The sequence below is a fragment of the Pyxicephalus adspersus genome, chromosome 5 (genome assembly GCF_032062135.1).
Source record: "Pyxicephalus adspersus chromosome 5, UCB_Pads_2.0, whole genome shotgun sequence".
NCBI lineage: Eukaryota > Metazoa > Chordata > Amphibia > Anura > Pyxicephalidae > Pyxicephalus > Pyxicephalus adspersus.
Window position 1 is genome coordinate 115843652 of NC_092862.1, and position 15617 is coordinate 115859268.

Below are 15617 nucleotides of genomic sequence, written 5' to 3' on the forward strand. Positions count from 1 at the left end.
TACTAACCTATTATCTAGGATACTATAGAATTATATAATAATAATAAATACTATAATAGATTGCTATTGCTAGTCAAAACCACGAAATTCAAGGTTGATGCACATACATTTTCATAGCAAATTCCTTCTCCTGAATGTCCTGGGATCTCCATGAATACAAGCATGTGCTGCATGCCAATACTGACTTACAGAATAATCAGCCTTCTAACACCTCTTCTCTAAAGGCGTGCTATATAGAGAGGTGCAATGTCTAGGTCTAAGGCTACATTCACATCTGTGTTTTTCCAACAGGATGATTGCACTGTGGAGAATTGTTTTTGGGATGGACATTATACATGCATTTCCATTCAATTATTACACCACACATATAGTTAGGTCCATACATATTTGGACAGAGAAAACTTTTTTCTTTGGTTCTGTACATTACCACAATAATTTTAAATGAAACAATTCAGATGAAGTTGAACTGCAGACTTTCAGCTTTAGGTGGGTTGAACAAAAAGATTGCAAAAACTAAAGGAGCAACTAAAGCCTTTTTTTTAATACAATCACTTCATTTCAGGGGCTCAAAAGTAATTGGACAATTGACTCAAAGGGTATTTCATGGGCTGGTGTGGGCAATTCCTTCGTTATGTCATTATCAATTAAGCAGATAAAAGGCCTGGAGTTGATTTGGGGGGGAGAGTGCTTGTTTGTGGAAGATTTTACTGTGAACAGACAACATGCTGAGAAAGGAGATCTCCATGCAGGTGAAACAAGTCATCCTTAAGCTGCAAAAACAGAAAAAACCCATCCAAGAATTTGCTACAATATTAGGAGTGGCAAAATCTACAGTTTGGTACATCATGGGAAAGAAAAAAAGCACTGGGGAAACCAGCAACGCCAAAAGACCTGGACGTCCACGGAAGACAACAGCGGTGGATGATCGCAGAATCATTTCCACGGTGAAGAGAAAACCCCTTCACAACAGCCAACCAAGTGAACAACACTCTCCAGGAAGTAGGCGTATCGATATCCAAGTCTACCATAAAGAGAAGACTGCATGAAAGTAAATACAGAGGGTGCACTGCAAGGTGCAAGCCACTCATAAGCCTCAAGAATAGAAAGACTAGATTGGACTTAGCTACAAAACATCTAAAAAAAAGCCAGCACAGTTCTGAAAAAACATTCTTTGGACAAGTGAAACCAAGATCAACCTTTACCAGAATGATGGCAAGAAAAAAGTAAGGAGAAGGCGTGGAACAGCTCATGATCCAAAGCATACCACATCATCTGTAAAACGTGGCGGAGGCAGTGTGATGGCTTGGGCGTGCATGGCTGCCATGGCACTGGGACACTAGTGTTTATCCATGATGTGACACAGGATAGAACCAGCCAAATGAATTCTGAGGTGTTCAGAGACATACTGTCTGCTCAAATCCAGCTAAATGCAAATTGATTGTGAGGTGTTTCATAATACAGATGGACAATGACCCAAAACATACAGCCAAAGCAACCCAGGAGTTTATTATAGCAAAGAAGTGGAATATTCCTAAATGGCCAAGTCAGTCACCTGATTTGAACCCAATTGAGCATGCAATTCACTTGTTGAAGACTAAACTTCGGACAGAAAGGCCCACAAACAAACAGCAACTGAAAGCCGCTGCAGTATAGACCTGGCAGAGCATTAAAAAGGCTGACATTTCTAAGCAATCTTTTTGTTCACCCCACTGAATTAAAGCTGAAAGTCTGTGTACAGAACCAAAATTAGAAAAAAAATTTCTCTGTCCAAATATTTATATACCTAACTGTACACATTATTGGGAAAATAGCCTTAACATTTTGGATCACTTCTCCTATATATGCATTCTGAAAGGAAAAAAAGGGGGAGGCTTTATAATTAAAACATTATAATCCTAATATTAGTTTATATACAAATAGCAAAAGAAGAAGACCAGAAAGGCTATTTAGGATTGTGTGTGCACACATTAAAAAACAATTTTGTGCAATTATGGTGTCTCACTATCTTCAGTTGAAAAAGCTTTCTAACATAAATTAGAGCAATGGAAGCCACTAGGGGGCACCCCAACACCAGACAAGAACCAGGGATATTTGGTCACAGTTCTACAATCACAAAGCGTTGAACATTTGATATTTACAGATTATATTATTTGACAAATATTCCATTACACATAAAATGTAATCCCTTAATCTTCACCTCTACTTCTGTGTCAGGTGCATGTATGTAAACAATAGGCAAAAGCCATTTGATTAAAGAGAAAATAAATAAAGCACTCACAGCGTACACAGGCAAAGGCACATGTTTAGAAGGTTTTATATTTGTTGAACCACAGGATAATATTTACGCAAAAAGAAAACTAAATACTACAATGTTTTCGGATAAAGTGTTTGGGGGAAAAAAGTCCTATAAGATTTTGGACCTGCAAAGGAAAAGCGGCTTATACATATACAAGCATATACAAGTTATTTTCATGCACATACTTGCAATAATGCAAGTGACTACTACTACAGCCAACTACAGAGATCACAAATTCAGATCAACCTTGGGATAAAGTGATCACAAACAACTTCCTGCCAGCTGCTTGGCTGTTCACACCACAGAACTGGTTCTTGAAGAACCAGAGCCTGCAAATTTATCAGTGGGTGTAAATGAGCAGTACTGTACTGCTTATAGCCATTCATTCTCTATGTGGCTGTCATGGGTTGAAGATATTTGTAAAGTCTTTCCTGAGGTAGCAATTTACTGGCATGAGGTAGTGGTAACTCCACCACAGTTGACAGGAGCAGCAAAAGACTATGCAAAAAAAAAAATAAAATGCATTCTTGTTTAAACTCCTGTTAACCCTAATCAGCCCCAAATAACTAGCTCCTCCTTATAGCCCCTGGTAGTACAATAAACTATCTATTACTTTCTACCTTAAGTCATAACAAAGTTATCACGGATTAAACAGGACTCCGATGGAAACTCCAATTTTTCTCTGCTCTATGAGGGATATACAGGCATGAGAGATGAAGCAGTTAACTTTCTGTACCAGCCTACAACTGTTTTGCTTGTTTATTGTGATGTGTGTATTTATGAAAAGATAGCACAGTGACCAACCAAATTAGACAGACCTGCTCCACTCCATGTACTTAATAGGTTTGCTTCCTGATCCGGGAAATAGATATACTTGTCTTTCTTAAGCAAGTAAAAACATTCACATTTCATTAAAAGGTGATATGGTCTTAAAAGACATTGTGGCCAGTGCAAACATTTTTCTGTATTACAGTGAATGGAATATTTTTAAAGCCAAGAAGATGTAAATTTATTCACGCAGGTGATATCCAATATTACACGGAATTGTATTTAAATATTTAATTTAAATTCAGGAACATTTGGATGTATTTAGGTGTGGGGAAGGGGGTATAAAAGCAGACTGTCACCTGTGTGGTTCTACATTCTCAGCTTTGTAGCCATGAGCTCATGCCATTCTTCACCAAGCTGTTACTTCAGTTCTCCTGGACAGTACAACTCCTGCAAGATTTCCAAACAGCTATTGACATCCGTGCTGTGTATTCTTCAGACACCCTCTCCACCCAACCATTCACTGCTCCTGGACATTTAGTGAATGGCTGTAAGAGGGGTAACACCACCCCGGCACATGTTTTTTAAGGTGAAAGCCAGTCCTAGCCAGAAATGCTAAAAGGTCTAAGGATCAGCATTTACTGTTGATCATGTAAGCTTTTATCCCTATTAAAATGACATAAAAACAAAGTGTACAAAAGCCCTGACAGAAATAAGTGGATTTTCAACAGGTTTTTCTACTCTGTTTTACTGTTTGCTGAAGTACCCAAAAACAGTTAGAAAACCTTTTAAACTAGCAGACCAATTGTAATCTTATTTAGGGCAGCTGCTGCTATCTATCTGATTCACTTTCTGCAAAGACTGCATCATGTATGCAACCCCCTTTCACCCTTGCTAACAGTTACAGTGTTAAAATGCATGACTTCAGCAACAAGGATAACAGGATGTGAGTCTAGTGATTGCAAAAACAGGAAACAAAGGGTTAGGTATGCATCCCTGGCTGTAGTGTTAGATGTCACTTTCATGTTCTGTTTATACAAACCCTTTAAAATAGAGCAATAGTTGACATGAACCTTGCTGACTATGCTGGCTTTTTTCATCTATTGGTATGACCAATGGTTTAAAACTCAACTAGCCATCTAGAAAATGCAATTAATGCAACTGGCCTAGTGTTTCTTTCTTTATTCCAAAAAAATGTAACTATGTTTATTCTTTTCATGTAATGGCTTTAACTTCTGTTAGAAAATTGTCTGCTGCCAAGCTGCCTGGCTGTAGAATGATAATAGAGGTTAACCCCTGACATGGGACAGGGATTAAGAAAAACACCCTGGTCTCAGTCTGCCCACTTAATAATGGCCACTACATATACTGTAAAAGTAATTTTGCTATGAAAGAGGCATGTGGGTGACTAGTGACAGCATTGTCCTAAACAGATTAGGTTAAAAAAACACATCTCACTACCTTTATCTTACATATTTGGGATGGATGAGGCCCAATCATTACTTGAGACAATCCTACTACAAAATAATTTGCAGATAGTAGGTGAAGGACTAGAGAAGAATTCAATGTTAAAATGTAGCCAAGTGACAGAAATATGAAGAATTACTGGAAGAACTGTGCGTTAAAATCAATACAGAGAAAGTTAATGGAGAGAATGAATAATACATGCAATATTAAATCATTACAGGCAACAAGTAAAAGAATGTATCTTTTTTTTTTTACCCATAACTACAAATATAACTTTTCGGAACCATGACAATAGTTGAGCATGTAAGACAGCATTAGCCATTCCATTATATAATTTATCAGGCATTACCTCCGTCTCCATCATCTGATCCCTTAAAGCTGGGCTCTTTCAACATATCTAGCTCTGCAAGCATCCGAACATAGAGAACATTGTGGCGGAAGGAGGGGTAAAACTTTTCATCCCGCAGCATGATGTCATATACCTTATTATCAGAAGCAAATATACAACAAAAGGAACAATATTATTAATGAGTAAAAATCACAGAACAGAAACAACATGAAGTTTTTAGTGTGAACGAGCAGTTTCTAGCCTTGCACATCCCTTGACACATTGACAAAACATTTTATTGGGAAGTTTAAAAAAATATAAAAGGCATCATCATGAAATGACCGGGGGGTCCTGGGGTCTCCAACAATATGAGAACCGAGAAACAGCACGGTAAGGCCTATAACCACATACAGATTTTTTTATTTCTTCAAATTCTTGTTTTTAAGGTGACCTTGTCACAAAATTATTCGTTTCAGCAAAAAATCTTTGCATAAGATTGTATGTGCATGCATCGTATGCATGCTATAAAAGCCTAATTTGCGTAGACATTCAAAAACCCTGATACTGCCCATGGCACCACCATCTTGGGTGTGATATCAGCAACCCTAGCAGCCCTTCTCAACCTTTGTAACATGGGGGAACTCTTGAAAAAACTTTCAGGCCCTAGGGAACCACTGCTATAATTACTATATCCACAGCTCACAGTAGATTAGTGTGATGGTCAGTGGGAAAATGCCTCTTACATTGTTGACTATTGGAAAGTATATGAATGTTGTCAGTTAAATTGACTTGTGTACAAATTACTTATGAATGAGAAGAAAGGTTCCAAAAAATGAGAAAGTGTGCTCTATTGTATTCCTCTACACACCTCTACTAGCAGCTCCATAAATTGACAAAAAGTAATCACACATTCCTAGGAAACAACAGGAATCAACTCTCCCAAATTGGTAAATTTAGTTTAAATGTAACCAATTACAGAAAGAAAAAAAATGCAATTAAACATTTAAAATACTTGACCCTAAGCTGAAAAAAAGACCTTCTCTAAGTCTCTATGAAATGAAGTCTGTCTTCGTTATTAGCTGTAACACTAAAAATTACTATCAATACCAATTATTTTATTCATTATTTCTTTAAAAGTGTCAATTTCCCAAATCTAGGTAAGCGAGTTTTGAGTGAGTAATTTCAACTAGCATACTATATCTAAAAAGGATTTCAGAGGCCCCAGCACTGCGGCCCTTACATCAGGGTAGCACTTTCTACCAAATAGATGGATGGCAGCAGAGGTAAAAAAAATCTCTGGATACTGAGGGAATAATGAGATTGCAGGAACCTCAAGAGATATCACCAAAATGAGCCCACACTATGTAAAATCAGTAAACCCACTAGTATCTTTTTATAACTAAAATGTCAGAGCTAATCTTCAGTTGAATGGGGTAGTGGAAATCTAGTAACCAGAATTATCACAAACTTAGGTGAAACAACCTACCTTTCTCTGGACCTCATCAAAGATCTCTGGAGTTGGGTCTTCATTGTTTACCACTTCTTCCAATTTTGCTAATAAATAATCATCAATCTGAACTCTTGGTGATGCCTGTCAAAGTAAGAAAAGTAAGAAAAACTGTGTTATTGGAAGTACAATAACTTTATAAAGAGGAATAAAAACTACCAAAATATGATTTGCCAGAAAGACTAAAGAGATGAACACAGGAAAAAAACGCTAGTGATTTTTGTTTGTTTGCTTATGTTTTCACATTACGCTTGAAGACCCCATTGTATGAAAAAAAATAACAAACCACGTAAAGAATCAAAGCAAAAACAAGGACCATATAAAACATAATGAGGCAAGTAATCTCCAAAAATATTAAAGCAAAAATAAAAATGGAAACAAGCAGGTAGTAATAGCTAAACATAGTGCAAGCTTTGGAATTTAGAATGACTGTAAAATCAAATATTTTATCATTACTTATCACCCAGGCCAGTGGAGTTTTCTGAGTTTATGCTACAATTAAAAAAAAACTGGGTTTATAACTGTGTTTATAGCTTACCAAAAGATGGTAATGCCTACCTTTTCTGATAAATACTGATCAAATACTCCAAGTGCAGCAGCTTTTAATAGACCCTTAGTTTGGTTGGTTTGATGTTTTCCATCTCGTTGCCGACTACGCAACACCTCCAGCTGTTGCTGTGCTGTCACCCGGTATCCTTCAACCGTAAGCCAGAAGAAGAGGTGTGCCTGTCCTCCTGTCTGCTGCATAAAATCTGCATTAAAAATAGGAACTAGCATAAGTCAAATGACATATCCATATCATAATTTATAGTAATAAAAGGACACAAAAGCTTAAAAGGTTTTAGGACAACATATGATAGGCTGTATGTATGCAACATTGGATATGTTAAACATTGAATTTCTACATTCCCTGCACTATGGTGTAAAAAAAATAAGAGAAGCACTAGGGCTCACTGAGAAGGAATGGGTTGCTAAAATGCAGCACATCAAAATACACAATTTAATGCCTTGCAGGGTATGTATTGCCACAATACAACCCGCTGTGAACAAACCCAGAGAGAGAGAGAGACAAAGTGACGAGGAAAGATAAAAAAAATAAATAAATAAAAACTATAGAACATTCTCTGGTTACTCCAATAGCATGAATAGCTATGAATACAAGAACATTTGTTTCGGTTAATATGCTCTAGAGATAAGAAGAAACTAAATATGTCCTGAAGCACAATGACGGCTTTGTAGAAATGATCAAATCTGAGTATAACTATCAGATTATAATGGTCTGGAATTAGAAGGACCACATGAGCAGCTGAGTGACTGTTTAATTGCTACAGTTAGCAGCTACAGAAAACAGCTGTTTTGTGATCACTTTTTTAACTGGATTTTAATAGCTCTGAACAGAAAACTAACTACTTAGCATGGCAGCTATTTTAGCAAATATAAAACTATTTGGAGAAAGAGCCTGCTGGATCAGCAAGATCTATGCATGAAAATACTTTCCTTACATCATTTTTACAGAATGCAGAAAGAGCCATGTACATAATGACTAGAAGAGACAGCTAAATAAAGAAGCCAACTGGAAAAGGAAAAGAGAGTAAAGTATAGGAAAAACTCACACATTCATTATTTACATTAGCAGAAGCACAAGCAACAGCCTAAAGGTTTGTGTACATAGGCATCACTATTGGACAAACATCTACAAGAATGTGTTCTATTTGTTTTATGAAAACTTGGAAAGTGGACCTAAACTAAAAAAAAAAAAAAAAACAGGAGACAATACTATTTGACAAAAGAGACATACAATGTCTTTTGTGTCCCATGTGCAGTATCATGAAATCCTTGTGCTTTGGATTCCTCATGGAAAAAAAGAAGGGTATTTTTTAGGCATCAACTAGAAATGTTAGTTGTGTCCCATGTGCAGTATCATGAAATCCTTGTGCTTTGGATTCCTCATGGAAAAAAAGAAGGGTATACCCAATGACTAGGCGCTCCTATTCTGCAGCCTCATACCTATATCTGTGGTACAAGATCATACGAGGCAGCACTAATTGCTCATCTCTGGAGAGTTGGGGTAGGATTTGTTTATGTCACTATTCTGCGGTTATGTGCTTTCCCAACTCCTACTGATAATTATTATTCCACCAGTCATCAGATCACTAGTCATCAGGAACACTGCTCTGAAATTAAGAAAGCAAAGCTCAGCCTCTGACTATTTCAGCTCCAACACCTGTACAAGTCCTAAGGACCAGTGCAATTTTTACATTTCTGCTATGAACTTATATAATCTAGTAATACATTTGTAATTTTGTTAGGGTAACAAAGTAATGCATGTGCAATTGTTTTATTTGCCATCACTTTATATACCAGAAACCATGGTCACCAGGACATATAGAATTGATAGATCAGTAGGAATACAGACAGCAACAAAAACCTGACATGGGTTTTAACACTTCCATACTCCAAGATGTTATTGTTATCTTCACTTTAAAGGATACCTATACTAAAAGTCAAAAGCCGTAAAAGTACTAAAGAGGTCAGCAGATCCCTACATATCTTAGCAAGAGGTTTCCGATAAAAGCACATTCTCTTTTCCAAGTGCTTAGCATAAATTATTTCCCCTTAAAAGTAAAACTGACTTCATAGGACTGCAATCTAACAAATGAACAATGCAAACACAAATAAATATGACACTGTAAACTATCCTGTATTATTCAGTGCACATTCCAACCACTGGGCTTCAGACCCTTTCAGAAATGCAACTCCAACATCCAAATATGCAAGCTCTTAGACTACTGTAACACCTGGGGAGCTTTCATCTCCAGGTTTAGCAAAGCAGTTAGAAAGGTGTGCAATTTGTTTCATTGGTTCACAAGGTTATAGAGCAACATGCAGCCATACATGTATGTCAGTCAATTACTCGTAACAAAATGAAACCAGAACACATACATGTATTTACAACATAGTATATATAATAGTTTTCTGGGGGAAAAAAGACAATTTTACTCACCCATAAAAAACTGTAGTGCAACGTTGTGTACTAGAATTTTGTCCAGAGGGACCGTGCAAAGTTTTCCAAAGTTTGCAGTCAACTTCACAGTATCGATTTCCTGTACGAAGAAATTATATAGCATTATTTTTCCCAGAATAAGATTAAGGAAAGCAATTGTTCATTTGCTTTGAAAACTACATTCAACAATAATGATTACTTTAAGGACTCAATCACATCGGTCTGCTTCTGATCACTGCACTATGCACATGTATTGAGATTACATGTGAATGGGTTGCTAGATCACCAGAGCAGACAGGAAAACACGTGTGTGGATATTTTCAAATGCACGTTAGAGTATTATTGTACTTGTGATACTCGGTAATGCAGGTGCCCGTCCCAATCAAAATATATTTTGCTATTGTCCACCAACATGCAATACTGCAATGCAATGCTGCACTAAAACCAAGAAACATATAGTGGGCGTTCAGCAAAGTCATGAAGACACTGTAGACAGTTGTGTTACTAACTCCAGGCACAGACAAAAACTAGCCTTTAAATTGCAGTCCCTCAAAATTAAAAAGGTAAATATAGTTATATATATATATATATATATATATATATATATATATATATTTCTACACATATACATATATATACCCCATCTGGGTGTACAGATAAAGTGCCTTTTCTGCCCCCAGTTTGTGACCTTGATAATAATGGGAGACAATGGGTATTATCTTTTATAGGAACTCAGTTGAAAAGAAAATGATGTAATCGTGGTAAAAGTAATTTTTTCCCACGTAAGTCATGTAATGCCATATGATGTTTCTAATGAATAGGATCATCTTTAACATCCTTTTCTTAAGCTAAAATGCAAAAATATTCCTTTTAAACACTATTCCTGGACTGTGCATGACCACATGGTTATCTGGTAAATGTGCAGATCCATTTTTTGGCAGGGATTTTCTTTTATTTGCCTCAAATATTTTGCTTGCACCAATGGATAGCAAAGAAAATTATCAACTAAATATTCCTAAACTAACATTATTGATTTCCATATCCTTAACATTACAATGTCAATTTATCAACTTACTTTTCCAGACTGCAACCTCTGTATTCTTGTTTCACATACTTTCTTCACAAACAGTAAACTGTTTATCTGGTTTTTTATAGTGTTGATATCTAGTAAAAAGACAAAAACAAAAATGTGTATATTTTTTAACATGGTGTGCCTTGTGACTTATAAAATGTGTCCTAAATATCATAGGATAATTATGGACAGGGACAGGCAAAACAGAGTACAAGGCAGATACAATATTTTATATTTCTGCATTTTCAGTGAGGCCATGGCGTTATACGCCTTGATGATATATTTTGAGCACTGTTAATTCTATTATGTTTAGAGTTGTCCACAAATAAAAGTTTTAGTTTTACCAAATACAACTTGCAGCAAGTCTCAGAAGTTATAATTCTGCAGAAATTTGGTCAATATTGCTTTAAAGTATAACACAATCTAAAAGTTAAGTCTTATATTGTTATCCTTGGAAAGTAACAGCATGCCTAAAATGTTTACACCTCATTATTAACAAAACACACTAAAATTTTGTGACTATAAAACTTGCAATAATTTCTATTTGCAATTAAAGTTGTTACCAAAAATGTGTTTTTGGTTCATTTGTTTTTTGATGCAAAGTACATTTGGCACTTATCTAAATCTAAGCTATGTATTCTAATGGTTGGTTTTCAATATGTAAAATATTCTCACTAGCGGAGTGAAAGGAAATACATTAATAGGCATATTTATAAGTCACTTCTGACATTTTAGCAAACATTCACTACAGATACACCTTGAATGTATTTTAAATGATCGCAATGAATTTACCACCAGTGAATGTTTTACGGATTTATAACTATGCTCCTAAAAGTATAAACTGTAGAATTTAGTTGTCTTTTCTGTACGACACTACTTATAGAAATAACTCTGCCTGCAATAAACAAACATGTTCTGCTGTTGGTCTAATACAAATAGTTTTGGTTTATAAACAAGATAATTGTTTATTCCAACTTAACACAGTGCTAAAGTATCTTGAAAGCGGATTAATGTTTTATTTTTTTTAAGACAACTTGCTTTCTCAGTTTATTAGCTGTGCTAATGAATGGTATTAGGACATATGCTATCAACTTGCATTTAAAATAAATTATCCCTATTAACATCCTTTCCTCTCTGCTGAGCATAGAATGCAACATTATTAGTATGTTGATCAGTGGAAATCTCACACACATAGTGGCTAAAAAAATATGTAAACCCAATACCAGATAGGCTTTTTATTCAAGCCCACTGTGTCATGGGAAAGTATATACCTACATGAAACAAACAAAACAATGGAGTGCAAATGCAAAGAAATTAGGGTAATTCACCAAACCAGTCCATATTTTTGAGAGTAAAATGTGCCACAGATGATGTGCTGTAAAAGATGTATTTTTGTTGTGTATTATACATAAAGGTATGCAGTTAGTTTAATTGGCTCCCCCTCAAATTGGCCCTAGACTGTAATACTTACATAGTACTATGGTAGGGACATTAGATTGTGAGCCCCTTTGAAGGACAGCTAGTGACATGGCTATGGACTTACAGTGCTGCGTAATATGTTGGTGCTATATAGATACGTTGTAAAATTCATTTTATTAATAATAATAATAATAATAATAATAGTCCAGGTAAAGAGGTTCCAGGATCTCATTGTAGAACATTACCTCTTTCTAAATATTCTGCATCTTATAAAGTACAAATCATGATAAAAGTTGGGGAGGGAGAACTTTATTTGCAGAGCCTCAACAGTTCTGGATTACACAGTTGCCTCAAACCCACATAAGTATTCCCTCCTATATGAAAAAGACAGAACTTTGAAATGGTCGCTGGTGTTTTACATACCATCTCCTACAGTATCTAATGAACGTAGATACTGTAATTCTTCAGCAGCTTTGTCCCTCACAGCTTCCAACTCTCCAGCATTGTTGCTTAATTTAATAACATTCATGAAGGCCTCATAATTGCAATTGGAATCGCGAATCTAAGAGCAGATATGCAAAATGATTAGAAAAACTATGTACTGTGTATTTATTATTTCTATGTACTAAAATACATACAAAATTTGGAGGAGATAAAATATGCAGTTTCTATTTATAACAGACATAAGTCGTTTTCTTTATATCATCAGTAGAAAAACCAAAAAATTAAATATTTTGACCAATTTTACAACTTACAAAAAGTAAAATGCAATTACTTGGATAAGATTAAAGAAATATGGGGTCTGATTTATTAAAGCTCTCAAAGACTGGAGGAGGATACACTTATCAGTGAACCTAGATGACCCCAAAAAAAACCTGGAAAAGATCTGATCCAGGCATGAAATCATTTGCTAACAGATAGATTCCATTCCATAAATCCATTCCAGGTTTGCTGTATCACCCAGGTTCACTGATGAAAGATTACCGTCTCCAGCCTTGGAAAGCTTTATTAAATCAAGCCCATGGTGTAGGCTTCCCTTTGGTTTCTACTGTGTTCTGCTGCAAATATATAAAAGAGCAACTCAGCATTAGCGGTGCTATAGAGAGCAAGCTGGGCACTTTTTGGGCTTAACCATGAAATGTAGAAGTCTCAGACTGGTAATGCTGCTTGCTGCTGATGTATTATTGTGGCTACACCCTAAAATATGAAGAATATGTGTCAAAAGAAATAAATAAACTACAACATTTAAATAATTCTTAAAAGGCTGTATTCTGAAGCAGGACACGGGACTTACCGTAAATGAGTACCAATCTAATGCTGAATTTTCAGACCTGAGTACAGCCTACACTTCACATTATTGTTGTACAAAAAACATAATTTTATGGTTTTAATTTTCTTTGCAGATAACTCCGGGACCAAAAAAAAGAAAAACAAAAATGAAGTTTTGATGTTACTTGATACTACCAACCATAGGTTCCAGCTTTGACCCATTGTTTATTGCTCCCAATAAACAAGAGTGTAGACTCAAGCCAGTAACTACAAAAGGGTAACTGTTTTAGTGTACCAGACTACCAGGATTTCTTTGGGTGATCCCACCAAAACTAAAAGATGGTGCATGCTCCTGAAATTCATAACACCATTATTATTGTGTTATTGTATTATTGAAGCCACAGGTTCACTCCAAACCTAAAGGTTAACATAATAATGTTGTTTGGGTCACCATTTAATTATTAAAAAAATGTAATATAATCCATATTCTAAAATGTTTTTTGTTTTTTTTAACACCTCAGTTGTAAATGTGACTTGCCCCTGTTATAAGATGAAGAATTTTAGCAAATTGTCTATTTTCAGAAAACTTCCAAAAATTACTGTGACCTTACTATCACAGCATTTACACTTACCATCCAAATTATATATTGATTAATATAATCAGGATCACTGAGCTGGTTAATTAAAGGAAGAAGAATTCCTCGTGAAAGGATTTCCTAAAAAAAAGAATCAAAATGTATAAATGTAGACAACAGCTATGTATACGGTATAGGCAACAGTTACTGTACATTTGGGTTCATGAGTAGTTATGAAGCGCTTATAAAGTGCTTATAAAGTATAAATTGCATGGTCTTACCCTCACAAAGTATCGCATGATTTTATTCTGGAAGTCTCCAGGAGGTAGCAATAAATACAGTAAAACTTCACATAAATCCTTCAGGAAACCTAAAAGTACACATATTGCAAATGTAATGTTTGTAGAAGAACTATAACCTCTATCACCCATTAAAAACTAGAATTCGGGACTGGAGAAAAGGACTGTTGTTGTTGTTAAGCTATAAAACTACTGTATTTTAAAATATTACCTATTGGTAATTTGTACTTTGTACTAGGTGCTCCCGTAATGAGCACAAGCAGCATCACATTTCTGAAACACAACATCCACACCATGTTCTGCTGTTTTAGGCTCTCACATTGATTAGTAGTAAAGGGGACTAATTTAAGTGAACTCTTAGTGCCCACTGTACAGGGAATTTACAACATACATGGCTTAAAGCACAAGAGTGCCCAACTAAACTTGACCTAGTCTAAAATGCATCTAAGATAACACAGTTGCTGAAGTGTAGGCACCCTGTAAAGTGTCTGCATGTACTAGCATTAGTATTGCAATCAATCAAATCTTGTGAAAACTTTTGAATCCTCAGTCCAATCTGTAAATGAGGCATTGATATCTCCCCAAGTCAAGATAAAGCCATGGTAAGGTGTTGGCAGTTATATGATGAAGAACTATAGTGTCCCCCAAATAACTCCTGACTAAGCCTAAAAAATGAAACTTATATATGTTACATTGAAATGGGTGACAGCACTGTTAAATTGATCTTACAGCTGTCAACCTCAAAGAACTAAAGAAGGCTCCATTTGCTGGCCCTACAGTAGGATGAGAAGACACTGCAGACAGGCAAGGCTGTTAGATTTATCACTGCTGATTCATAAGCCAGTAAGCATGTAAATCAGCAGCTGGACCCATCCAGCCCTGCACAGTTTTCTTGATTGAGTATGACAGCACTGTGAATTACAGTGTCCGGCATAAGAGAATTGTTAGACATAAATGAGAAGGATCTCAAAATGGGTATTTAAAAAAAAAAAAACATGAGGCTTGTGCATCATGTATCAACTGGAAAACTTGTTTAGTTTGTCACACAGGAGCCTTTACATGTATTTTAAGTTCTGGCACTTGTTTCTACAGTGACAAGGATCAATTTAAAATGCCAACATAGATACACAGTTCAATACTAAAACTTTAGAACTAATTTTAGGCAGGGTTAAAAATGTCCATGTTTGTATCAATCCACTGTGTGTACATGTCACCTGACACATAGCTGTGAGTTAACAGTATATTGAAATAACTGTATGATTCCATCACAAACATGCTAACTAGACAAGAAGACAGGAGTTAAATTTATTTAATGAATTATGTAAACAACCTTCCTCATCTTTAGAAGATGTGCAGATGAGGTCTCGGCAGACAACTTTTTCCATTTCAACTTCAACCTCAAAAAAAGTATCTACAAAGTCTTCTGCTGCATCTGCAAAGAAAAAAAAAAAGGTTGTGAAACTAGTTATCAGACTAACAAAATCAAGCAGGTTCAGGAAATATGACTTAATATCTGAGTCATGCAAAAGATTTCACTACAAATACTTTGAAAGCAATCATAAATAATATTGCATATTCCATAAGGTATTCAATGATCTTGCACACAACATTGA

The 15617-nt window shown here is 35.7% G+C and overlaps 1 protein-coding gene across 2 annotated transcripts in view; it reads right to left on the reverse strand.

The window, feature by feature from the left end:
- The window catches only part of SNX13 (sorting nexin 13), a 75158-nt gene that overhangs the window by 20148 nt on the left and 39393 nt on the right, over positions 1-15617 (reverse strand). For both annotated transcript variants that reach the window (XM_072412533.1, XM_072412534.1), the window contains exons 7-15: positions 15335-15436; positions 13987-14075; positions 13763-13846; positions 12285-12423; positions 10446-10534; positions 9371-9470; positions 6925-7118; positions 6346-6450; positions 4881-5013 (exon numbers count right to left, since the gene is read on the reverse strand). In XM_072412533.1, the coding sequence (XP_072268634.1) occupies positions 4881-5013; positions 6346-6450; positions 6925-7118; positions 9371-9470; positions 10446-10534; positions 12285-12423; positions 13763-13846; positions 13987-14075; positions 15335-15436 (1035 nt within the window). The remainder of the gene's footprint in view (positions 1-4880; positions 5014-6345; positions 6451-6924; positions 7119-9370; positions 9471-10445; positions 10535-12284; positions 12424-13762; positions 13847-13986; positions 14076-15334; positions 15437-15617) is intronic.